This window comes from Netta rufina (assembly GCF_964035555.1).
Source record: "Netta rufina genome assembly, chromosome: 9".
NCBI lineage: Eukaryota > Metazoa > Chordata > Aves > Anseriformes > Anatidae > Netta > Netta rufina.
Window position 1 is genome coordinate 2820289 of NC_140132.1, and position 26974 is coordinate 2847262.

General features: G+C 34.1%; 1 protein-coding gene across 5 annotated transcripts in view; it reads left to right on the forward strand.

The window, feature by feature from the left end:
• Positions 1 to 26772, forward strand: part of XRN1 (5'-3' exoribonuclease 1) — a 37606-nt gene extending 10834 nt beyond the window's left edge. The window contains exons 13-43 of one of the 5 annotated variants that reach the window (XM_084292245.1): positions 289 to 378; positions 527 to 683; positions 1030 to 1149; positions 2197 to 2366; positions 3243 to 3363; positions 3459 to 3557; positions 5341 to 5444; positions 5956 to 6087; positions 6836 to 6998; positions 7461 to 7574; positions 8021 to 8119; positions 8281 to 8396; positions 9515 to 9661; positions 10023 to 10112; positions 11052 to 11187; positions 11944 to 12000; positions 12700 to 12832; positions 13810 to 13879; positions 15059 to 15284; positions 15922 to 16023; positions 16724 to 16819; positions 17057 to 17171; positions 17788 to 17852; positions 18204 to 18308; positions 18670 to 18795; positions 19115 to 19271; positions 19671 to 19852; positions 20072 to 20185; positions 20268 to 20391; positions 21624 to 21784; positions 26472 to 26772. In XM_084292245.1, the coding sequence (XP_084148371.1) occupies positions 289 to 378; positions 527 to 683; positions 1030 to 1149; positions 2197 to 2366; positions 3243 to 3363; positions 3459 to 3557; positions 5341 to 5444; positions 5956 to 6087; positions 6836 to 6998; positions 7461 to 7574; positions 8021 to 8119; positions 8281 to 8396; positions 9515 to 9661; positions 10023 to 10112; positions 11052 to 11187; positions 11944 to 12000; positions 12700 to 12832; positions 13810 to 13879; positions 15059 to 15284; positions 15922 to 16023; positions 16724 to 16819; positions 17057 to 17171; positions 17788 to 17852; positions 18204 to 18308; positions 18670 to 18795; positions 19115 to 19271; positions 19671 to 19852; positions 20072 to 20185; positions 20268 to 20391; positions 21624 to 21784; positions 26472 to 26480 (3700 nt within the window). In that variant the 3' untranslated portion in view covers positions 26481 to 26772. Of the gene's footprint in view, positions 1 to 288; positions 379 to 526; positions 684 to 1029; positions 1150 to 2196; positions 2367 to 3242; positions 3364 to 3458; positions 3558 to 5340; positions 5445 to 5955; positions 6088 to 6835; positions 6999 to 7460; positions 7575 to 8020; positions 8120 to 8280; positions 8397 to 9514; positions 9662 to 10022; positions 10113 to 11051; positions 11198 to 11943; positions 12001 to 12699; positions 12833 to 13809; positions 13880 to 15058; positions 15285 to 15921; positions 16024 to 16723; positions 16820 to 17056; positions 17172 to 17787; positions 17853 to 18203; positions 18309 to 18669; positions 18796 to 19114; positions 19272 to 19670; positions 19853 to 20071; positions 20186 to 20267; positions 20392 to 21623; positions 21785 to 21980; positions 25887 to 26471 lie in introns of those variants that run through there. The other 4 variants (XM_084292242.1, XM_084292243.1, XM_084292244.1 and 1 more) reach the window with 4 other exon arrangements.
• Positions 26773 to 26974: the final 202 nt, after the last annotated feature.

The following is a 26974-nucleotide window of genomic DNA, read 5'->3' on the forward strand; positions in this document are numbered from 1 at the left end:
ATTATTATTTTTTTTAACACAAAAGACAGGTCTTTGCATATGTGTAATATAAAACAGAACGTACATTCATGTTGAAAGCAGAGAGCACATGGCATGGTGATGCTTCTGGCTACAAGTCAAGTTTTCTGTTAGAAGTATTAGAGGACTAGAGAGGAAAAAATAATCCCTTAGTAGTAAATGGATCTAGAAAACTGTGTGCTTACTAGGTTCTCTAAGTGCTCTATCTTCGTTCCTATGTATAAGATGCCGAGTAGAGCTAAGAATTACCTTTTATCTTTTTATTTGAAGTGACTTCCTGGCTGATCAAGCTGAATGTTATGTCCAGGCAATACAATGGATTTTGCATTATTATTACCATGGAGTTCAGTCATGGAGCTGGTAAGAAAAATTGTCAAATGAGGAACTGTTTCAGAATGGAACAGCGTTCACTTTATTTGTAGGAAACATGTCATACAGTTCTGTTTATTTCTCACCTGTGTACACTGCTGTAGTATAATTAATTCAAAATTATTTTTTCTCCCTGCAGGTATTACCCATATCATTATGCACCTTATCTGTCAGATATTCGCAACATCAGTGAACTCGAAATCAAATTTGAACTGGGAAAACCTTTCATGCCATTTGAACAGCTTCTTGCTGTACTTCCAGCAGCTAGCAAAGATCTATTACCTAAATGTTACCAGGTAGGATTTAGAATTAAGTCACATTTTTCTATCATTTACTGGTTTTGTCTGTTTTATTTTGAAGTAACTTTTTTTCTTTATATTTTACGTGTACTCTTAGGTATATTCTACTTCTGAATCTAAAGTTACATACTTTTACTTCTTACTATTCTTATATGTTTTCAAGTTAGTAAATAAAACACAATGTTGAACTTGCTAAGTAGTTTGACCAGGGCAGTTAAATTATAATTTTTTAACTCCTATACAGCCTTGAGCTGATTTTAATACCAGATTTCATCTCTCTCTTCCTAGAAATAGTGCTAAACTGTCTCTTACATTGTTTGATTCTCCTATTGTATTTTCATAGCATTTGATGATTAGTCAAGACTCTCCTATTATAGAATATTATCCACCAGACTTTAAAACTGACCTGAATGGAAAACAGCAAGAATGGGAAGCTGTGGTATTAATCCCTTTTATTGATGAGGTAAATTCTTTTAATGTCTGCTGTAAATTCTTTTAATGTCTGCTGAGAGCTTTGTAACAAGTCTATCTATAGATTAATTAAGAAGTTTAGGAGAAGTGCAGCTAGATGGAAGTTTAAATTAATGCCTGATTAATTAACCGTGGGAAAACATTATTTGCTGCCTGGAGATCAGGTTAAATTAAGTTACCACAAGCAAAGTTACCTTCAAGTAGTAGATGTCTTAAATAAGGAATGTGGGATTTTTAGCTTATTTTTGTTTTTTTGATCAGGTAGTCAGATACATAATTTCTTGAGAAAGATGTCTATTCCTAAATATATACAAAAATACAATGTGTCTGTAAGTAAAATAAAAGTAACAAAAATACACAAAAATATAAAACAGCTCATTTACAGAAATTCTCTTCACCTGAGCACCAGTAATGGGCAGAAGACTAAGTACAAATTGAGCAGTAGAATGTTAAAGGGCAGCAGTACAATTAAATTATCCTGTTGCCTGTAGGATAACAATATAATGTATTTATGTTGTTCTCATAGCAAGTCCTATTGTCATATTCTTATCCGACTAAATTTAAGTACATCAAAGAGTGAATGAAAATTAAAATACAGAATAGATACATATTCAGGTAGTGATGTGTGTTTTTCAATTGTTTTCGTAGTTCACAGTGAAAAGTTGATGGGTGTTAGTCTCTTCACGAAAGACAAGTTTTTTCTTGAAAAACTTGGAATTGTTCGAACCTTTTCTAATAGTTAATTTGGAGGAAAAAAAAAATCTTCTAAAATCCTTCTAGTCTTTCTTTGAATGCTAAATCCAAAAGGTAAAATGTGGCTAATATTCTCAAAGTATGTTTCCAAAAAAGGTAATCTTTATTCTCCAAAGCTATTACACTCTAATTTTCCTAGTTCTATCCTGCACCTGGGATATAAGGAAGAGAAGGCTGCTCTTAGTGAATGTATTAACCAGAAAAGCACAGGTATCCACCTTTCTAGTGCAAGACTTCCCTGTGCTCATTTCTGTTGCCAGTTTCACATATTTTCTCTTAAATTTAGAAACGACTGCTGCAGGCCATGGAATCATGTAATAAGTACCTAAAAGAAGAGGAGAAACGCAGAAATACTCACAGTGCCTGCTTAATGTACTGGTATGACAAAGATGTAGAGTTCCAGTACATGTCTCCTTGGCCAGAGAAATTTCCTGCAATTGAAAGGTGTCATACCAGGTAATTCTGGAATAACTTTTAGTGTAGATTAAAAGTTGTTAGAACACTTCTGTTTGCGTTTTAGACAAAGCTTGTATATGCAGATACTTACTCTGGACAATATAAACTGTTGCATTACATCCTATTTGTTCTGGACAGTATGGTAAGAGTTGTTGTCGTGTGTCTTCAAGAGTTGCTTTGCAAAGCAGATGAACCGGTGTTAAGTCAGCAAGAACACTCTAGAGAATTCTTAATTCTCTAGAATTAATTCTCTAGAATTCTCTAGAGAATTCTTAGATCTCTAGACACAAAGGATGAAAAATTGGTGCAAATATCTGATAGTGGTGATCAACCCAATAATTTCAGACCATTTGTAAGCCATGGTAAGTATTTGGATCCAATGTGGAGTATTGAACACAAGTGTTTTGTTAATTTTCCTCTCAGTTCAAGTAGCTAGCTTTATTTAACACAGTCTGAGATTTCAAGATTAAATGGAAATATAACCTTTATTGTACTTAAACTTGAGACACATTAATAAAGGAATGCCTGTTGTGGGATTTTATTTGGTGGAGAATGAACAGTTGTAAAGATGTATGTTATTACCACATGTAACTATTGCTAGTTTGGAAGTTGACAATGACAGTGAATTAAAATAGCAAGGTTGCAGTGTATTACGGCTTGAAGTTAAGTTTTGTCTTTTCTTAACGTAGTATCTTCTCAGCAATAACATGGGTTTCATAGTTCTCTTGTATAGATTTCCAGAGGTTTAAATTAATTACCACCTTACAGGGTAGTCAAATATTTTGTTAATTAGTGTTCCTAAGGTTTGAGTGAGTAATGAGAGATTCTATAGTTAAAATAGCTGTATGAGCAAATGTTGTTCAACTTGTTTTTTAGGTATAAAACAATACCTTTGGATGCTTGGCATGTAGAAATTACCCACAATCAAATAACTAAAATCAACAAGAGTGCATTATATTTTTGTGGATTTCCTACTTTAAAGCACATTAAACATAAGGTAAATGATTTCAGTCTTCTGACATTTTAAATTCTGTTTTGTAAAATACTACATAACATTTCAAGGAATTTTATGTACTGTTTTGTTCTACCCAGTTCTGTCTTAGAAAAAGTGGTGTGCAGGTGTTTCAGCAAAGCAGCCATGGAGAAAACATGATGTTAGAAATTGTAACTGATGAAAACTCAAAAGATCAAGTAAGTATTCGCCTCCTTTAAAAACAAACAACAAACAACAAAATTACCCTTTTCCCCTCTCTCCCCCCCTCCCCCCCCCCAAAAAAAAAAAGCAACCAACAGTCAACGTAAAACTTTGTCATGAAGAGTCTGAATTTGATAAATAGTCAAATTTGAAATGCTAGTTATTCATATCTTCTCAATAGTGTACTAAAAGAGAAAAACATTTAGAGTAATTCCAGAACTTCCAAAATCTAGTAAGTATTAAAGAGTGGTTGAATATATTGAATTGGATAGTTAATTTAAAAGAATGTCTTCAGATTATTTTTTCTGAACTTCAACTAGTAAAGCTTTGATCTCAAAATGAGCTTTAAGTTCTTGAAATTCAATGAATAGAAGGGAAGGTGAAATACAGGTGAATGTTCAAGGCCATAGAATGAATTGCTGGAGTAGAAGCTCTGGAGTTCTTATCTGCCAGCCCAAAGTTTAGTCCATTTGTAGAAGTTTTCTTAGTGCATGTTTTTGAAAACAGCTGTTCCATTTCACTGGAAACATTAGCTGTATTAGTTCACAGCAAAAGCTTTTGTTGACTGTTGGAGTCAAGAGTTTAAAAAAAAAAAAAACAAAAACAAAACAACACATACATTAGCATTACAATACTAAATTTGTGTAGGGAACAGTCTAGAATTCTGGGAAACTGCTGAAAGATTTGAATTTGTCCTAACTTCAGACTATTAAATGTGTGGCATCTTAGTAGTGTTTCTGGCATTTCTGGTTGTCCAATACTGTTAGGTAAGGACTTGGTGAGACTCGCTCATAACAAACTAATAGTTGGAAATAGTATAGTGGTAAGGAAGAAGGCTCTTCAGTTCACTGCCTCTTGTGTTGTGTTGTGGAGTATACAGGCACTTCTTATCAGTATCTTTTGATCAACATAGCAGTTACACCTTCCACTTAAATGAAAGTGATTGATAAAGGAAATATAAGAAAGAGTTGATGCAGAGACATTAAGAAGCAAAATGTTTTTTTGAAAATTCTTTCCAGGACATTAATTGATAATCAAAAATACCAGGTAGCAAAAGACAAACCTAGGAAAATAAACAGAAGAAAAAAGTTTCAAAGACTTACATAAATTGATTAAAAAGAAGAAAAAAAAAAAAAAGAGAGAAAAGGAAAACAAACAAAGTGAGTGTTTATGGTAGAGAGATAAGAAGAGTGATAGGTGGCAAAGAGTTAAATAAGCAAAAATAGTAGTTTAAAAGATAGCTGAAACTAATTGGATGAAGAGAATATAATATGAGACTAGAATTACAAATGCTAGGGAAGTCCTGGACATAAGTGCTGTTACTTTGTTTCCAGGAGATACAGAAATAAAATCTGTAGTACAAACTGTTATACTAATCTCAAATTTTCAGTTTGATTATTATATCCCAGAGATGCAAATTGTTCTAAACGATCTACCATACACACACACACACACACACACACAAACACACACAAAAAAGGAAGCATTTACTAGAAATGGAAGTCGACCCCAGTCTAATAACTAACATATACTAGTTGTAAGCAGACACGCTTGGAATGTGATACTCTTCCTAAAATATATAATGTGGTTCTCTTCATCATTTCTAATCTGATTATATGTAGTATGTATCAAAATAAAATTAGTAAGCTAAAATTAGTCTCTTCTGCAAGAAAAAAAAAGTTCTTTACTGATTTTTATTGAAAAACAAGCTAATTTCTTTTCTTAAAATAATTTTGAGTTTGTTAAAAGAGTAAAAATGGTAACTTCTGTTTTTTTCAGACAGTGGAAAATGTTGCCAGTTTGATACTTGGAAAGCTTGTTTTTGTTAACTGGCCACACCTGGAAGAAGCCAGAGTTGTTGCTGTGTCAGATGGAGAAACCAAGTAAGTGATGTTTCATGGGTAATTAAATGCCTTCTTTATCATTTCTTTCTGATCAAGTTCGTTAGGCTGTATAAAAAAGTTTTGGTTTTGTTGTAATGCTTACTAACAGCAATTTAGTCCAGATGTATCCAAGGCTGCTTGATGGAAGAATCTTTGTTTAGCATCATTCTGAGTTTTGGTTATCAGCGTAGAAGTCTAGTCCTTCAATATTTCACTCTAGATTTAGAAGTTTGGGAGAGCTCATTCTTAACTTTGGGGAAAAAAAGCACACACAGAAATCCAAATGGAATAAAGTAGAAGAGAACATTTCTGTGTAATCTTCCTTTCAGTACATGCACTGGTATTTCATCTAAAATTACACTGTGAGAACTGTTGTGGGTGGGTAGATAAAAATACAAATTTTCCATGTCCTTAAAAAATAATTTCTAACTATTTTAAGTTTTGCTCATGGTTGGTTATGTCCAGATTTGTCTCATTTGGTTAAATTCATATCTGTCATAATATTCTCAAGGTTCTACTTGGAAGAACCACACGGAACACAGAAGCTCTACATGGGAAATGCAGTGCCCCCAACTAAAGTGGCATATGTTGGAGATAAGGAGCAAAGCTTGTGGTTAAAAGAAGTGCAAGGTCTTTCAGAGCAGTAAGTAACTTTGAAGATGAAAGCATAACATGCATGTTATCGCTTAGTTATGTTTTGTTGCCTTATCATAGTCCTAAGTAGCAGAGAAGAGCTGCTGCATTTGTGATAATAAAGGTTAATGAGTTCACTGGAATGAAAAACAAAATTAAAAAATAAAAAGTAACAAAGCATATGTTGAAATTCCAGAGTATGTGGAGTTAGTCATTAGGTGTTTAAAATCAGATGCTGTTAAAAAAGAATTTTCAATAAATGAGTATCAGACGCTTCTGGTCTTAGTAATTTAATCCGCAGTTGTAGGAAGTATATAGTCATATAGTATCAAGGTCATATATGAGTCATATAGTATCAAGGTACAACTTCAATAGCTTAATATTGTTAAATCTGAATACAGCTCACATTTCTAGAGTGTGGGTGACCAACAGAATACACCTGAGTTACTGTAGCTTGCCATTTCATTGTCCATCATTTGAAGTAACTGCCCTAATTACTCCTTACCCTTCCTTTTATCTAATGTAAAGGTAAAATGGGTTTAAATTAACAAATTTAGCTACACAGCGATGGCTGCACGGTGATGGGTAAGCAATTGATGAAGCTGTTCTGGGTGTTTATTTATAAAACAGGAAATAAAACATTAAAATCCCTTTGTTAGAAGTAACTTCAAGTAAATTTTTATTTCAAAAATTAATTCCACTACCTTGGCAAAGTTCTGTTTATTGTAATCAAACTAAATATTCTATTTTGTGCTCAGTTACCAGAGAAGAAAAGGAATAATTATTCACGAAACATCAATAGTTGTGTATGCTCAGTTACTCACTGGCAATAGATATCAACTAAACCAAAATGGTGAAGTGTATTTGGAGAAGCAGTGGTCAAAACAAGTTCTTCCTTTTGTTTACCAAACTGTTGTCAAGGTAAATACACAATTTCAATATCTTCTTGCATTTAGTTCCTTACTCCATTGAGTGGAGGGAAGAACATATGCACCTTTTAAATAAAAGAATGAACAAAAATAAGCATCTTAAATTAATGTCATTTAGTATATAAAAAATATAATATGCTTAAGCAAGTATTTTGTCACAAAATCTAGGGCCCTATTGCAAAGTAGAGATCTGTAGGAAAACATGTTTTTTTATCATAACTGATGATGTTTTGAATGAAGTACTGTAGTGGTGCTCTACAGGGTAGCACAGTTGCTCATGTACAAGCATTTGTAATATAGCAGTAATTTCTTTGCCCTCAATGAATTATTTTGTATTTGAAAAGAATACTTCATAAGTGTTTTAGAATAAGCATCTATTCATATGAACTTTTAAATGATTCTACTGGAACTGAATGACAAATAAAATGTAATCCATTTTGTCTTTTTTATATAGGATATCAAAGCCTTTGACTCTCGTTTTTCAAACATCAAAACTTTGGATGACTTGTTTCCTCCTGGGAGCATAGCCTTTATGCTGGGATCTCCTTACTATGGCTGCATGGGAGAAGTTAGTTAAATTTTTCCCTCCTGGATCTCTTTACTTTCAAGCTGAAAATAATCAAAGATGTGTGGCAGTACTGGTTGTTTTGCTAGTTGAAGTTTTAAATTGAACATTCCCTGGTGGTTTAGTCAAAGTAGAGGTTCTTCTGCTTTCCCTATCTCTGTTGCTGGCATGACAGATGTAAGGTAGCATAGCTTGAATGGAGGGTTATTTTTTTAATTATTTGGGATAAATTTCAATACATAGACGTCCCAATTGGGACTGCTTTCAGTCAAGGATTCCTTTGACTTAATGCTGTTTGATTGCCTTTGTGCCAAAGCAGTGTTGGTCAAGGAAAGACGATCCTAAAGCATCTCTGCATACTGCAGCAAAATTGTTGATAAAATACGCTTGAGGATCTATTATCCAAAGACTGCTGTTTTTAATTCTAATGTATTGTGTTTCTCTCAAAGGTTCAAGATTCACGTGATGTGATCCCAGAAGGTAGAATTCGTGTAGTTTTCAATATTCCTTGTGAACCTCAGCTTGATCCTTTAATACAGAATCAGCATGTAAGTACTTCTGGTTTTGTAGTAAAAGCTTAAATACCATGTTAAATGTATTTTGCATTGGTTAATATTTTTAAAAGATGTTTCCATGTTATTCATTTGCCCTTGGTATGTAAATCCTTATCCTTCAGGAATTGCCAATTTTTTGTTTGTTTGTTTTAAAGAAATACTCTGTGAAATACAATCCTGCATATATTTTGGCCAGCCGTCTTGGAGTAAGTGGATATCTAGTCTCCAGATTTACAGGGAGTATCTTTATTGGAAGAGGATCAAAGAAAAAGTAAGTTCATGTACAGAGCTTGTACATGACCCTTATTGGGTCATCGCACAAGAAAACAAGAATCCCAGAATGTGGGGAAGCCTCTGCGATATAGATAGTTTCAAATTCATCTCAGTGCATGAGAAAAACGTGTTCTGAATAGATCTCTTCTGGGCCATATAAAATAAAAATCTGCGTTAATTATGTAGAGCTTCTGTGCCTTTGTTTTTAAGGAATGTTCTTTAAAAGAGGAGGTGATAATCTCAGTACGTGAAATCAGGCACCTGGCTGTATATTATAGCTGTATATATGAGTTCATGATTCTAGGTACTTTCACAATAATGTCTTTTTTGCATCAGACAAAACTGAAGGAAATGGTGATTATTTATGTTTTATATTAAGCATTAAATCATTTCTAATTAGATCATTAAACTAAAATACTTTTTCCAGTTGAGCATTTATTTAGATAGAACTCTTTAAAAGTGCCCTCAGAGTAAGTCCATTTTAACAAATGCCTTGTGAAACAAGCCACCAACAACACTGTATTGAAAACCTTAGCAACCAGCTGGAAAAGTGAGTTTTGATTTGGTGCGAATCATTCTATGTAGGCTAAAAAAAAACCCACACATATTCCTTTTCCCACACTTAGAATAAGAAGCGGACTTGGGATCTAATTTCACTGTACTTATCATTACTGCTAGTAATAATAATTGTACTTGATTACGTTTGGTAATTGTGTTAATTAAGACTAAAGCTGCTTAAAATCCACAAGGGAAGAAAACTCTGTAGTTCTCTGAATTGTTGTTTCCTGGGACAGCTTACTAAATATGATATTTGAACATCTGCTTGAGACCTAATATGTGTGTGTGTTTAAAAACATCGTTCTACGTCATGGTAAATGACAAGTAGATTGAGATCTCAGTGCAGAGAGAAAGGTTAAATATTCCTTCTGCAATAAGGAATGGGGATGCATGTGGCCAGCTGGCATACCACAGCTGTTGCAATGCTGACAAGTAAACTGTACAATGGACTTTACTTCCGTGGTTTAAGAATGAGGATTAATGTTTATGTGGTTTATATATGTGTTGTGTGTGCACATGTGCATTATTGCAAGTTAATGAACTTTTTCTTATTTCCAGTCCTCATGGAGATCACAAAGCAAACGTGGGGCTGAACCTGAAGTTTAATAAGAAAAACGAAGAAGTTCCTGGCTATACTAAGAAAGTCGGAAATGAATGGATGTATTCTTCTGCAGTAGAACAACTACTTGCTGAGTATTTAGAAAGGTAGATAGATATTGGATGTGAAGTTCATCTAAACTATTGAAGTTCATCGCAGTCATGAGTTTGTCCTCTAGATTTGAGTCTTCCAAGAAATGATGAGCTTGCTTTTGGAGATTGCTTGATAAAATTTCTCTTCTTCCAATATTCTTCTACTAGTCTTTCCTTCCAAAGTGAAGCATATTTTGGAATTTTGTCAGCAGCTCACATTTGAGAAGTAAACAGTAAGGCATTAGTTTAAGTGGAAGAAAAAAATCCGCATGGGCTCCAGAAATTTTGATGCCCGTCGAAGTTTGTTTTGTTAAAGTTTTTCTGTGTATCTACATGATATGAAACAAAATCTCTTTCTCTTTTATTCGCTCTGTAGAGTTCCTGAGTTGTTTAATTATATAGCCAAGAATAGCCAGGAAGATATATTCTATGAAGATGACATTTGGCCTGGTGAGGATGAGAATGGGTAAGCACTCTCTCCTTTTTTCTTCTAGAATAAGCAGTAAGGATGACAGCACCGAAATTCATGATGGCAGCTAAGTACCTGAAACCATGCTGTTCCTTGAGCAGTAGGATTGTTAAGTGATCAGTGAAAAAATTATCAGAATACTGTACATTTCAGTTGTGAAGTCCAAGTCTGTTAGACTCCTATGTCAACTCCAATAAATGAGTAATTGAATTTTCAGTGGCTACTTCGTAATGCTTGTGTTTAAAGTAACCCTCAGTATGCATTATTACAAAATATTGACAGCCACCCAAAGATTGTTTTTGGAGAAAACGTAATTATTTTAAGTGTTTAAGATCACTTTGAATCTGAAAAATAACACCTACAGAATTCTGAGTAATTTGCACATTTTAGTATACATTCAGTCAGTTTCACGGGAGACAGGAAGCAACCTTGGTTCTAGATACAACGTAGTAATATAAAAGAAACTTCTGTTGCATAGTATACCCTGTTCATGAGTCTAAGTTGGTAAGCCAGTATCAGGTGTGTGTCATCATGGGACTCTTCTATTATAAGAATTTCAAGTTTGTGCTCCATTTTACAGTAGAGGCATGCTCTGAAGTTCCTTTTTACTATACTGTGAGAAATAGTTGGTCTTGGAACTTTAGATCACAGCTGAACACAGTTGGATGAAAACATAACTTACTGAATATTTTAAAATAATTTCTGTTTTTCATGATTTTTTTTTTTTTGGCTGAGGCAGAGCTTGAGGTTTTTGAAACAGTACAGCATAATTCGGATAATTTGGTTTTTTGACCCTTTCTGTGAAGTCATAGAGCACTCTTAGATCATTAATTTTTGAATGTATACAAGCATTATGCCTGTGTCATAATACTTGACTGGGAACCTGATAAAAATGTTTAGTTTATATAGTTGTAATTTGTGTCCTCTTTTGTGTAGGGCTGAGAAAGTTCAAGAAATTGTTGCCTGGTTAAAGGCACATCCTGTCTCTGCGTTATCTCGCTCATCTTGTGACTTGCAAATTTTGGATGCAGCCATTGTTGAGAAAATTGAAGAAGAAATAGAGAAATGCAAGGTACGAACATGTCTTGATGTCACTGTGAGCAATGGGGAACCAAAAAGTAGCTGCTCGTTATTTTCCATGTTCTTACATTAGAATAGGACAATGGAAGATCAGTTGTCATTCCAAAGAAAAGGAATGTAAGATATGAATTTGCAATGTAAATTGTCACAGGAATTCAGTTATTGATTCATCTCATTATTGGACTTTTTTTTTAATCGACTCACTGTTTTTGAGGTGATTCAGCAGCAATAGGCTACACGTTGAACTCTTTTTGGTGATTTCAGAAAGAAACAGTCATCAGTATATGTTCTGAACTTCTGTAGTGCTGTTTCCAAGTGCAATTGTAGCTCTTCTTCCCTTGCAGTTTCTCTTCTGCGAAAATATGTTTAATGAGGAAAATTAGAAAGTTATTTTCTCCAGGCTACAGAGCAAAGAAGGGACAAAGAGAGGAGTTACTAAAGCCAAAGTTGAAGGCAAAGCCACATGAAATGATGGAGTGATGTCCTTGAAACTACTTGCAAAGACTGATAAAATTGGTTTGAATTTTGGAATTAGTTGGACAATACAAGCTCTTTCAGTAAGAAATCGGTCATGTTTTAAAAACTGGATTTAGTCAACTTTTTAGTCACATTTCATGAAGTATAACGAGTTCTCGTGGTGTAAAAGAAACAAAATAATTCTACATTATGTCTTCAAGTGATTTGTTGTACCTGAAATTTAGTGCTGGTTCCTACACTAGTTTTTAATGACTTTGTTTGTCTCCTTTAGCAAAGAAAGAGCAACAAGAAAGTGCGAGTAACTGTGAAACCCCATTTGCTATACAGAGTAAGTGACATGGAAAGTTGTGGGATTTTGTTGGTTTTGTTATTGTTCTTTTTTTTTTTTTAATTTATGTTGCCCAGATCATATCTGTTTTACACGTTTTCAATTTTGAGAAGGCAGAATTTTAGGTTAGTATTAATATGGGAAAAAATGTTTCCTGGTGCCTTCTAAAAATCAATTTGGAAGTGGTAGTCTCTCTCTAAAGGGAGAGAATATCTGCTAACTACAAATTCATTCACGCATTATATTGATGTTCAGTTCTTCTCAACGTTCAGACTTCCATGCTCCTGCAGTTCTCATTGGCTGTATAATGAAGGCAAAATGGAATGTACTTTCCATTTATCTCCTCTTCCCTATGTTCCTTTTTGTTCAGTTGTTGACATATGACCAGCTGCTCATCTGCATCATATTTCTTAGATACCCACCCATGTTACCAATACAGGCAGGTTACACTTGATGGTTTTAGTTTGTCTGAACCGATCCCCTTTGTCTGTATTGGATCATGCACAATGATGCTGTTTCTCAGGCAGAAGCTGTGAGTGTTGTGTGTCTGGGGAGAAAGGATTCTATGTTCATCTTTTTTTTTTTTTTCCAGAAAGATTGTTTTATAGTGGGTTTCAGATACAATTTAAATGTATTTTGATTGTAATCCTTTTTTTTTTTTTTTCACAAACATTAATGTAGTCTTTTGATTCTTGTCAGCCTTTAGAACAACAGAATGGGGTTGTTCCAGACAGAGATGCAGAGTATAAGCTGTTTGATCGTGTTGTCAATGTGAGAGAGAACTTTTCTGTTCCTGTTGGTCTTCGAGGTACCATTATAGGAATTAAAGGAGGTAATATTTTCTTCATAATTGTGGCATTACAGCTCTATTATAGCTAAGCTAGTGATATGAAATCAGTCTTCAGAAAAAGTGTTTTTGTGTAACGGTTGTGTACACAAATATTTCTCACCTGTAAAGCATATGCAACGTGAAGCTACTAGTGATATATTTATTGCTGTGAAATATATCTACAGGTAGTCTGTTTCAATTTCATGCATTAGCCAGCTGTACTTTGAATACGAAATAACTTACCCTTTGTCCATTCTTAACATGAAGGAGGCATAGAGATCAATGTGAAAGAGCACAGGCTGCAAAAAGAATTAAGAGAAGATACGGACACAATAAAGAAAACTAGGGGGGAAAAAAAAAGAAACATTACATTGAATGTAAAATTCTATTAAATACTTTTTGTCTCTTTATTTTGAATTTGGATTTTTTTCTGTGATATTCCAATTCTCTTAAATGGCAAGGATTTATGTCTTCCTTGACAAGAAGACTGTTCATAAGTCTATTTCAGGTAAACAAAAGGATGTCTAAGCATGCCAGATGTAAAAGTTAGAGATCTAGTAATAGAAGTTGTCCCTATGGTATTAATCTATCCTTATGTGAGAAATAATCAGTGAAAGTAATGTTGAAGCAGTCAGTTTCTGATTGCCTGAATGTAAAGACGGCTTTCATCTTTTTTCTGGCAGTTTTTGACAACAGTGACATACTGCTTTAAAGGGCAGTATTGTTTATGCATTTTGGTAGGTGATTATGCATGGTGTATTTCTGATCAGAGTGTCCTTAAAAGGACAGCTATACATGACTTTGGGAAGCATTTCTGAATTGCTGTTAATAAAGTTCCTAAATCAAGGAATAATAATTTCTTTAGTAGCTAATAAGTTTCTTTTCATTGTTTATTGCAAAACCAATAGACATAATTATGTATTTTAGATTAAAACAGCTACTGTCACAAATAGGATGACATTTTACTTCATTTTCTATAGCTAGTAGAGAAACAGATGTTCTCTTCGAAGTTTTGTTTGATGAAGAATTCCTGGGAGGCCTAACTATAAGGTTTGTGTTGGGGTTTTTATAGTTATTTCATGCTTCTGGTATAAATGACATGAAATTGTTGGCCTATGGTTTGGTTGAGTGTTTTTAGATGCCTTTTTTTTTAAAAAAAGCTTTGTTTCTTGGTGGTATTCATCAGTTGTTTTTTCCTTTTGTGCTTCTTTTTCTCTTTGAGTGGGGATAATATTTATGAGGTACATTTTGGAAATGGTTTTTAGGCTTTTTTGCATAGTTTGAAACTACTACCTTTTAGAAGGAAAATATGAGCCAACAGACTACAGCACTAGATTGAAATGTCTTTCTAAAACACATGTTAAACAGGTTATTATCAGTACATCTAACAGATGGATTTTTTAAAAAAGCAAGCAGACATGGTAATCTGTTCCTCTGAAAGAAGAATTCTGGACTACTAATAAATGGTACTTAAACATTTAACTAACCGATCTTAAAAATTTTGACTATTCCTCAGGAGATGGAGGCATGGTTAATGTGTTTGGGTTAGTGTGTGGTAACTTGTCTGTATTTAAGTAAACAGGTGAGCTTCTAAGGGCATTAGTTTATCCAGTAGGCTTTATTGTACTGTTGTTTTTAGATAGGTCAACTTTTTTAAAGACGGGTAAGAGGAGAATCTTGTTTATTTCCTCTGTTTAGCAAGCATAACACAATCCTATTCATTTCAAGGGCATGTCCTGTAACACAGATTCTCTTCACTATTTAGAATCGTGAAGGAAGATACAAAACTGACTAAATGATACTTAACTTCAATTTATAATTTTTCCAGTGTCTTCAGTTTTCACCTTAGAAAATAAATTATTATTTTCTGTGTTTTTTTTTTTTTTTTAACAGAAATACTTACTACAGAATTACGCTATAACAATTCGCTTTTATCTTCAAAATTTCTTTGAGTTCAGCACTGAAAGGTGCGGTATAAACTCAAACAGTAGGAATAATTATTGTTGTCTTGCAGTTTTGAAAGCTGGAGGCCAAAGAGGAACACAATGGGATTAATGCTGTGTGTCATGGCACTAGATTTCAGTATTGGATATGGTTTTCAACCTCTGCTGTTCAAACATAAATCATTGTCCTTTGCCATGGAAAAGGCAACAGTATTATTAAATCAGGTGTACTGAAATGCCACCAATTCGACTACATGAAGCAACTGTTAAATTTGCTTTTTTTCAGGTGCTCACCCGCCAGAGGTTATCGTCTGCCATCAAGTGCCTTAATTAACCTGTCTCATGGTAGTCGGTCAGAAATGGGAAATCAAAAACTGACAGCCATAGTTAAACCTCAGCCAGCCGCAAATAACTACAACTCATATGCATCTGATCTGTCATCTGTATGCTCACAAAAAGTGCATCTGGGAGGCCTCAACCATTCTCCTCGCTCCCTTTTTGTTCCTACTCAAGTAAGATTTAACTTTCATCTGTACTGAAATGTTTTTCTGTAGAAGCTGAATTACAACCGTGGTTGTTATCCTTAATGGTACTTTCTAGATTTTGGTTTTATTAGGAGTAGGATAACTTTTATATTGAAGAAACGATTTAATCTAATAATAAAAAAGACTAAAGGTTCTTTACATGCAGTTATTTTGCTTTATTTGAGTAGCTCCAGTAAGATTTCCCAAAGACAAATATTTATAGCAGTGACATGGCAGTGGTGTCAACAAATAGATGGGTTTAGCAGAGATGGTATTATTTCCTTAATGCTCTGTTCCAAGTGATGTTTCCTGTAGGCTATGCTTGTATCTGTGCTCAGAAAGACAAGGCATGATTTTCTTACTAGTTTTGATTTACTTGGAAATATAGCATGAAAAATGACAGGTGAATTGGGGTTCTCCTCAGGTTAGTTAATTTTCAGCCTCTAACCAGTGACTTCTTTAAAAATAAATAAATAAATAAATAAATAAATGTAACGTGTAACTCTACATTGCTATATGTGGTGAAAAAAGATTGTGTCGTATTTTCTAAATCTATAGAAGAAAGAGTACTGTGCAAAAGAAAATTTAGGCTTGTGTATGTTTGCTTTTTCTCTCACTGATTTAGCAACTGAATGGAAGGCAGCATTACAATCTCAGGGCTGAAAATCAGGGTACCTCCAGCTCACCCCATAAAGGATCATTTTTGAGTGGCAATCAGAAAAACAAAGTGAGTGTCTTGATTCATTTAGTATTTTGGCCCACTATTTACAGTGGGTATCATTTTTTCATGATTTACAGATACCTTATTTAAGAAAATCATGCTGTTTTAGTCCAGATACAGACTGGGGTGGAACTTCTCCCAGTTGGTGAATTGAGTGTAAAATCCTGTGTTATCTCATTGACATTCTAGATTTTCTAAAGAACTATTGTTTACATAGCTAGCTGTCAGTTCTGTAGTAACATACTTCTAATGTTATGAAGCAATTGTGCCTGATAAGACCTTCCAAACTAAGTCAGTAATTATAAAATTAAAGAATATTGGCAGTGTATGAGCATGCTTTTGAAGTCATTTTGAATTATCATCTGAGTTCAGTTGTAGTCAGTAATCTTTTCTATGTTAATAACTTCTGAAAATTGTAAGTGAACAAACGACATTTCAAAAACTAAGCTCGTTACAAGTGAAGGGTGATTCATTGGAAAAAAAAAAAAAAAGAAAAAGAAAAAACATAAATACATCATGGCCCATTTTGTAAACTGAATATCTGCAAGTTTTTCTAATGTCAGTCTGAAAAGTTCTCTTGTCTGAGCATTGTTAAACTTGGACCTTAGCATTTTTGGAATGTCTTTGTGTACGATTAGCTGTTCAAAAGTAGAGTTTATAGCTGCTGAGCTTGTTGGGAAATTATTATTGTTTCTTATTTTGTCAGGCACAAAGTAAGCAAGATGATGAATTCTGCAGTATATGGCAATCATTGCAGGTTTCTGGGAAGTCTTACCACACTCAGCAAAACATGCATGAGAAGGTTAGTATATAAGCTTTAAACAGATCCCAGGATTCAAAACATGAAGGTGTTTAATTCTGTACATTGGTTTGTGTCACAAAACTTCCTAGTTAGTGATGCAAATAAGTTTTGTGGATCAAAGTATTGTTACAGAAGGTGTGCATAGCTCTGGGAAGAGGTAATAATAAAGGGCTGGAATATTTATTTAAATTATAGATATGTAGTTTCCTGGTTAAGGTTTGATGTTTGAAACTCTAGGGTGCAGTTCTACCTCAGGAAATCAAGCTGGGAACTAGCAATCAGTTCTGTAAGCCAGTCTTCAATGACAGCAGCTTTAAAGGTCAGCAAAGAAAACAGGAGCCATATAAAAAATGTAAGTACTGGAACTAAAAACTTTGTTTGAGAGAACTTACTGCTTTATGTCATCTTCATTGAGAAGGCTGTTGTTTCTTTGTAGTTACTCATGGAAAGTAATAGTGCATTATAGTTAAATGAGTGCTACATGGCATATGGTATTGTCAAATACTGTTTCTGGTGTGTATATAAAGCCATTTTATGCTTAATCCCAAACCTTTTTAAACAAGTTTTTCACTATATTGACTTTCCACACACCTGACCTTAAAAAAACAACAACAACAACAAAAAACTAATAATAAAATAACAAAAATCTTGGCTTTGAAATCTCAGCAAAAAAATAGGAATCTTGGCTTTGAAAATTTGCTTGCAATCGTGTTGGTAGAATATAAAATTAGATATGTTATCATATATGCTTTTATATTTTATACTACAAGAAAAGAATGTGCCAAATGATCTATAAAGTAAGAATTAAAGACATTTGTTGCAAACATTCAAATTAACGCGACTGTACTTATATGGAGTTTTTTGGGCTTGTTTTATTTTTGTTTGCTTTTTAAAATCCTGTTTATTATTATGGTTTTTAAGAACATTATAAAATAATGTAATCATTCTTATTCTTGATTTATTTGTAGTTAAAGAAGATTCCAAAGTGACAAGAGGTGAAAATCAACCACATAATAAAGTACCAAACAAACAGGTAATTTCTTCTCTTTTCATTTTACTCTGATCACATTAATCATTTTAGATTTCTTTTTAATGGGCATATTAGTTGATTCTTTTAGTATGTAAACTTTATTTTGGAGATTTTTTTAGAGTTATTTTACAGAAAATGAGAAAAAGAGTTGTAGAATGTAACAATGATACTAAACGTTTTTCCTATTCCTCTCAAACTCTAAAAACTTTATTGTAATGGGAAAACACATTTTACTGAAATGCTTTAAGAATGTTAGCTTGTGAAATCTATTTACAGCTGCATTTCTAATTTGTTTGCATCATAATGAGTAATGGCATATTAGTGTTCAATAATAAATGCTGCAGTATTATTCAGAATTTTGCAGGTGTAAATAAATATAATGTCAAACTTCTGAAGAGAAATGAAAGTCCCAATGTCACTCAGAAGGCAGCAGTTGATGGTCCATGTACAGGTGGAAAGGTAGGATCTAGTTGTTGATTTCCTTGTGCGTCTTGAATAACATCAGTTTCTAACCGACTTCATTCCTGTTTACTTCTGTGCAAATTCATGTTTTTAACAGATACAAGACAAACTGGACTAGCTTTGGTTACTGTTTAAATCAGTTCTTCATATGTCACTACTTGTACTTCATGTGCAAAACTTGGTGCAGTCTTTTGATATCTGTTCACACTCTAACAAGACTTGCTGTCATCTGCCCAAACTCAGAGGGGGGAAAAAAAAAGCCTGAATGAGCATAATATCAATTTCAAACTAGTATACCTTTCCTCTTGCATCTGTTTGTAATATACTAAGTTGATGACTTTTTTTAATTTGTTTTAAGAAGGACAATGATCTTGAAAGTCTTCTAGCTTCTTTGAAAATTTCCAAAGAAAATGAAGTGCAGACTTACTCCAAGGAAGCAAGAGCTACAAATGAAGAACATCTGTCACCACAATCATTTGCTATGGTCTGTATACTGTAGGAATCATTGCATAGCAATTTAACATCTGCTATCTTAGCATCAATGTTACTATTTAAGGAAACTCAGTGAAACCTCATACAGTCTTTTTAAGCATATTGATGAGCTTTTAATTAGCTATTCTCAAAGAAAATTAACAAACACATTGCTTATGTTAAGGTGCTGTTAACTGTGCTTTGATAAAAATGTAACTGATGGGAAAAGAAAAATGCAGACTTTGTTTCCAATTACAATGATCAGAGTTAAGTAGGAAGGTAGCTTCATCTAACACAGTCACATCCCTAAATGGTTTATTTTCTTTTTAAAGAAAGGAACGCAGATGCTCAAAGAAATTTTAAAGATAGACGGCTCTGATGTGGAAATGAGGAATGAAGTGAAATCCCAAGTTAGCGATGTTCCTGCTCCCCCAAGTAGACAGGATTGCCACGGAGCTGCTTTGCAATATAGACAACCAAAAAAAATGGGTATGTTTATACATCAACATAGCTCAGAGCTTCACCTTGTGGCAGTTTAGAACATACTTAGCTAATGGTTCAGTTTTCTCTCAGTGAAGAGCTTTTTCCTAATAACCAATCTGAACCTCTCCTGACAAATATGGTTCTCTTCGGTAAGGATGCAAAGATCCAAACTCATTTTCAGAATAAAATAATAAAGTGTCCATATTTTTGTGTTGTACTTCTTTATTTAGAACTGAGAATCTCTTAACACCTAGTCTATTTTTTTGATCAGATACAAAAATACGAGAAAAAAATGTTTAATCTTCTCTTGCTAACAAAGTTGTTATCCTTTGACTACAGGAAATGTGTGTGATATAACTTCTTGTTCTTTTTTTTTTTTTTTTTTTTTTTTTTCAATCTGGTCAGCTGCTTATATGAACAAGCCTCATAGTGCTGGAGGCGTTCAGAATACACCAGCACTAGAAACTGGAGGTCACCCTTTTGTCGGTCCACAGCCTGCAATGTCTACACCTGTTTCTGAACTTTCGCGTATTTGTTCTCTTGTTGGAATGTCGCAACCAGATTTCTCTTTTGTAAAAACACCACAGGTGAGGCTTGTTTTCTGCAAAAGTTAAAGTTCTCAACTTTCTTGCCATTGTTCTTTATTAAACATGTGAACTCAGTACGGAAAAGCCTCTAAAAATGAACTTTAGATGCTTTAGTTCCCTCCATTTTTTTCAAAGCAAAAATACAATAAAAACCTTGTTTCTGTCTTGCAATTTGTTTGCAGTACAAATTCCTTCAAAAATCTTCTCTCGTTTTTCTAGACTATGACAGTTTGTCACATAAAATTATCAAATGGATTGTTGGTTCATGGACCGCAGTGTCATTCTGAAGCTGAAGCAAAGGAGAAAGCTGCTCTTTTTGCTTTACAGCGTTTGGTGAGGACAGCAAACAATCTTCTAAAATGTTTGTCTCTCTTGCAATGGGTCTGTCTGTAATCCATCATTTGCTTCTTTAAAGAGCTCTATAGGAGTGAACTTCACTTTGCCTCCACCTCCCCCTCCACCTGTGTTTCCAAATTATCAGCCACTGGGAGTTCATGTACCACCTGGACCTATTCCTCCAGTCTTTACACAACCCCCTGGTAAGCATTTGATGAGTGCACAATTCAAATACTTGTCGTGGTTGCCTGTAGCTGTAATTGTACTTTACATGGAAATGGGTGCCTTTCAGAAAGCGCTATTTTTTGGTCTTCCTGTATGCAGTTGTGCATCTGAAAGGCTTTGAAAACAGTGCATGAACCTCTTCTTGTCAATATGTAAATTAATTCAATACAGAGAATCACATATTTCCCAATTACTTTCTTCTTTCTTTTCTTCAATAATGTATATGTCCATTCAGTGTTAGTTGTCTTTTTTCCTTCAAAACAGCAGTAACCAGTTCAATGCTGATAGTCCCGGTCCAGGATTGAGAAGAACTCTCTTTCTTGATTTTTCTTTTATTTTATTTTACTTGGATTTATTGTTTTCCAAGTATATGGTTATCCAGGCATTAGTGATTTTATTTGTTCAGAATCAGATTTCAGTGAAGTGGTGCATTATACACTGCAAAATGTTTCCCTGATAAATAACAAAATTATTAAAAATCCTGGTGGCTTTTTTGGTTCTCATCTATTTTGTCTTCTAGTCAAGCTCATGTTCACTGCTAGTAATTAGTCAACACAACAGTAGTATCCTAGTAACCCACACACCAGCTGCTACATCTTTCCACCCTGGAGTGTTTCTCTGTTGTTGACTTCTTCCCAAAGGACAGAATCATGGAACATACCAAGTTGAAAGGGTTGAACAAGTTTAAGCGAGTGCAACTCCAGGCTCCACACAGGACTACCTGGAAGTCAAACCATATATGTTTAACAGCATTGTCCAAATGCTTCTTGAACTCTGGCAGGTTTGGTGCCATGACTACTTCCTTGAGGAGCTTGTTCCAGTGCCCAGCACCCATCTTGGTGAAGAGTTTTTTCCTAATAACCAATCTGAACTTCCCCTGACAAGTACAGTTCACTTGGATAAGGATGCGAAGATCCAAACAAACTTATGTGCACTCTGAAATGCAGATACAATGACATAGTGACTTAGTGCTCTTAAGAGTGCTGTCGTCTAGGTGAAGTTCTGTAAAAGCAGAACCGTTTGGTGGTTAATTTATTTGTGTGTGTGTGTTTTAATTATAAATACTTAACTGTTTTCAAACAAATAGGAAGAAAATAAGGCCTTATTGGAAAAATAATGTGTAGACAAATGTCATTAGGGGACTTTGTGTTTTGGTGAGTTGGTATGCTCTTCATGAGAAAAGATTGCTAAAAGTTGTTAATTTTCACAGCTAATATGATGCCTCCGTCATCCCACATGTTTGGTCCAGTGTCCTGGGGAGCTCCAGTGCCTATTCATGGCAAACATTATTATCCTGGTTCCTATCCAGGAAACATGTCTCTTGCAGGAACTATACCAGTTGGCTCTCACAACCAGTTCATACCTCTGCAGGTGAGTTTGGCAGGTTTGTCTTAATATTTTACATGTAAAAATGTACCTATGTGGTGAACAATGACACTTCCTCTGTCAAGCACTGTCTAGTGTTAGAAACTTGTTTTTAAAATTTGTGTGCATGTTTTCTAGTAGTGGAATATTTGCAGGTTTTTTAAGAATGCAATTTGTTAAATAATATTTATTTAATTTAAAGGTAACTAAAAAAAGGGCTGCTAGCAAGAAAAACTTTGAGCTCAAGGAGTTTCAGAGTTCCCCTCAAGCTGCACCACTAAAGAATGAACAGCCAGTGTCTTCTGACCACATTCAGCAAGATAGCTCTTCAGCTCCTTTAAAATCTCCTCAAGCTGCTCAATCCACTGTTTCATTTCAAGACAATGTGGCTACTCCAAGTGTTCCTCATAACAAATCAACACCAAACACTTCCAGCAAGCGAAAGCCAAGAAAGCTGGCTGTCAATTTTGGCGCACCAAAATCTTCAGAATAAATATGGTAGCTAGGTGTATTTTATTTTTAACTCTTCCCCCACTGTTATGTTATATCATTTAAAAAAATCAGAAAGCTCTATTAAAAAGACCAGCCACTTTACATTTAGTATAGAACAAAATACATTTTATTTGCTATGAATTTCAGGTTGTTACAAAAACAGAAAATGATGTTAAAACTTAATTATTTTGACTTAAATCAGGAAAAGGCAGGAAATGCTGAGTTAAGGTTACCATACCATCCATTGTGCCTAGGTTTCTGAACAGTGGCTTACAGACTATACTGGGTAAGCAGCAATAACAGTGGCAACCTTAATTCAGAATCACTGTGCTTTTTGACTGGGATATGGAGCAGTAATAAGTTGGGCATCAAACTTTGCTTAGTATGACACTTTGTATTCTAGCTTATTTTTAAATAGTGTAATAAGATAAAAAGGAAAAAATATTTTAAGTGCAGTTTTCATATTGGATCTCCAGGTCCAGTTGAGCTGAATCAGTGTGATTAAAACTTAGCTACAGCAGAACTGCCAAATTCGCTGTAATTATGAACTGCTAGGTTTTATGCCAGGGGGCAACAATTTCACAGCATTCAAAATTCAGGTATTGTTATATCTCTGCTACACAGTGTCAAGATGTGGTTGCTTATGCAGAATCCATTCCAGGAGATATATTTATAGGATGTATTGAATAAAAACATAGTTACGAAGTAGAGACCTCACTGGTAAAGTACTTCTTTTCTAGTTTTTTTTTTTAAGCTAGCAGCACTGATAATTCGTTTGTTTTCTGGTGATAAATTAACATGGATATCTACCTAGCCCCCTAAAATGCCAGTGATATCCTGAAATTTAATAAGATGAGTAGAGTTCAAAGATGTCCATTTGTGTAGTATGGCTGTCAAAATTACGCTTACTCATAGTCCTTCCCTCCAATGTACCCTGAAACCTCCTATATGGTGTGGGGTTTTTTTTTGTTTGTTTTTTTTGTGGCTAGGTGACTTTCAGTATTTATTTTTGGTTATGCGATAGAAGTTCTATGTAGCAAAACTGTCATGTCATTACGTTATTAGAAACTTATTACAGTTAGTTCAATAACAAAAAGTTGACTTGTGTTCTTGGAGAGAGCTATGTCATAAGAACTAATTACATTATGTGTAGTTCATGTAGAAAAAAAAGAAGGCTCAGAGGTACCTGTACTATTTTTTTTTTTACCCACGTGTACTGTTCTTATATTAACGAGAATTCTTCAGTTTAAGAATTTGAAGCCTCAGTTGGTGCTGTTTACTGACATTTATTAGATTTCATTTTTCTTAGTTCTAATCTGTTTGAGGAAAAATATTTTTCCTTTAAAACCAGCAGTTTAGAAATAAATTACATTCTAGCGATTCATTTTTATTGCTTCCCAACAGGTTTCATATTGGATCTGCAAGTCTGTAGACTTTCAGTTCAACTTTCACATTATTATTTTATGGGATTTTTAAATATTAATTTCTTCAAAACAAGCAGTAAGCCCTATAAAAAGGGTCATAGAGGTAAAAACAGGGCCAAGAAATTTTACTTCATTTTACTTAGTATTACAAGCCTTGTAGAATAGTCTATATACAGTCTTAAAAATGCATTTATTTTGTTGTTTTCTTTATATCCACGTAGTTTCAAGAAGTTTTAAAGCCATGTTCCATGAAGGACAAGTTGTATATTTTGGTGATTTATTGTCATTAACAATGTGATACTGATAGGATGTTGACATGCCGATATTTCAGAAGTGTTTATATGAAATTTTGTTATGAGAGACAGATGTTAGTCCCCTGTATCCTATATGGATTGCCTGATCATCAGAGACAAGATCTGTTCAGAAATTACTGTGATGGAGATTAGAGTGCATTAGATTCTAATGCATCACCTGATCTTCCAGATTGCAGTCTCCTTTAAACTTCACCACAGGTGTCGTCATAAAAGACTAAGTCATTATGATTGCTAAAGTGGTGTGGTTTTACTTCTGAACTTAGATTTAAAATACAGAATTTGGATATATCTGGATAGCCAATTCATGCAGATTTAGGAAAAAAGGTTATGAAGGACACTATACCACTAACACCAGTAAAAACAGCAATTTTCATTACTCACTTCCTATTTTCAGACTAACAGCTCCTCCCTCTCTTGTGGTAGAATTGCTATATTTAATATATGTAGCTGGTTAAACACTTAATTTCCGTAGCTGCTGCATATTGTATTAGTCCCTGGGTTTTAGTATATGTATTCTGTGAAACTGACTGCCTGGTGCCCAGTTAATTACAGTTCTACATGTCCTGGTACATGTGACATCTGCATTGACCTATGCCATGTCCCCTATGATTTCAGTTTTATATTTTAATGAGGTGATTATGTTTAATTCATACAGGTATAAATTTAAGCATTTGTTTTACTCATAGATATAAAGTATTTTGTAAGCACTGGAATTTTTCATTAGATCTTATACAGAGCAGTATTTTACTAAAAATCCAAAAGGGAAGACTTTTATGTGCGCATTTTTGTAGTTTCTGATTTTTTTAAAATAACTTTTCATTGTTTATCTGCCAAGTGAAATGTTTTAAATTTGCATATGAATGGATACAGAATGTATTTTTTGTGCTGTTTAGTGTTAGTGTGCATTTGCAGATTTTTAGCATGTAGCTGCACAAAGGACTGTGCAAAGATATTTTAAAATATGAATATATGATACACTGAAGGAAAAACATTCATAAGAGTTAAATGCTATATAAAACTTTAATGCAATAGAATAATTTTATAAACTGTGTCTGTGTCTGCTTGGATTAAATATTGAAAAAAAATTACTTATTTCCACTGTTTTATTTTCAAATACTATATGGGAACGTCTGTATGCTCCAAACCAATATTTTAAGATACAAATTCACGTAGCCCAACTTTTGTGATTCTCAGAAGCAGCGACTGCCCACCTCCTGTGAGCTATTTCTTGATGGCCTTCAACTACTATTCAGTTAAAGATACGTAATTTGTTAAAAAGGCTGTTGGTCAGTTTGCAGTCAAAAGCGCTTAACTAGATGGTGGTCTTCTGAAAATTCTTTAGCACCTGTCACCTGTTAGATTAAAAATAAAATAAAGCTCAGTAAAGGCAGTAAGGTTACTTTCTAGCAAGTTCACTCTTAGTGGTTCTTATCAAGGTGTGAAGACAGTTGAAAAATAGGAGGAATCATGGGTACCTGGAAGTATTTGATAACCTAATGTGAAACCCTGTTGTGTATCTGGAGCAAAATATTATGCTGATATCTCTGCTAAAATAGAGTAAGAATAGGTACCTCATTTGTAACAAGGCTTTTGACTGAGACATAATGGCAGACTGTACTAAGACAGTGTAATGTATTTAAATTTCTTCGAGAAAGAAATGGCAAATTCTATTTTGTAATTAGATTTCTCCATAATAATAGCAGGTTTTTAAAACAACTGCCAAATTAATGTTATTAGATTTTAATCTTATTTTAGAGAGGGTAAATAAAATAAATCCCTTCGCCTTTGTACTGTGTGTATATGTGTGTGTATATATATATAATGTGTTGGATTTCTTTGTCTCTAAGGTTATGTTCAAACTTTTCTTGTTCCCTTTTAAAGCACCGTGAACACTGTAGTTGTGACAGTTAATTTTCAGTACCTTCGGTTGTGACTTACAAATTTGGTTAGGATCTGTCTTTTGCCTACTACAGCAACAGGTGTTATTCTCCTTCTTGCAGATTATTAAGTGAATTAGCATGATTAAAACGAATATAGTATAAAGATTGGAATATACTCATAATGTGATCAACTGTATAACTTTGTGTACCTGTACTCTGTATAGAACAGTCAGGGCTTGGTATATACATTCAGGTCATATTATATCACTAAAGAAAATGAAAAGAAGTAAAGGGATAACTTCAAAATATACCAGTTTGTGCATAATAAATCTCGCATAGACACTCCCATTCAAAAATTAAGTGACTTTTGTTCAGTTTAGTTTAGTTTAGTTCATCTGATCTACTGTATAGATGATCCCTAAGAGTGAAGAAATTCAATATAGGAATGGTTACGTATAGTAAGGGATCTCTGTCTCTTTCTTTTTTCTTTTTTTTTGAGATGTGATCTCCATATGTATTCCATAATCAGCCTTCCTTACTAGTGAGAGACAGTTATGTTCTTCTCTTTCTGTCTCTGGAAAAGGGACACTGACCTCAAGGGCATAAGGGCAGTCTGAATACAAATTCTTGGCCAAAAGAATCCAAATTCAGGTGTGAGGACCCATGAATATTGAGACTCTAACTGATAAGTATTTGGAGGAATCAGATGTCATGAGGTAAGTAGCTGTTGTTTATTAACAAAAGAATCCATAGTTCCAACAGTTCCTTATTGGTGCCAGTTCTTGCGGGGGTGTTTACTTGTCTATAATTACAAAAAACTTCCTGTTTTGTTTCTGCTCTGAGAGATAATATGACTCCAAGATAACAGAGCTAGTCTGCAAACCAAGTGCAAACAATAAACCTGTTCTTTTAAAGAACAGAGAAAACATTTTTCATTAAAACTTTTTTTTTTTTTTTGGTAAAACTTTGTCAGTAAGCCCTACTGCATCAACATTGCTTTATGAAAGCTGATAATCACCCTTAGACCTCTATTTTGCGTAATGGAAAGAAAGACAAAGGCTGGCAATCAAAAATCAACATGTGATT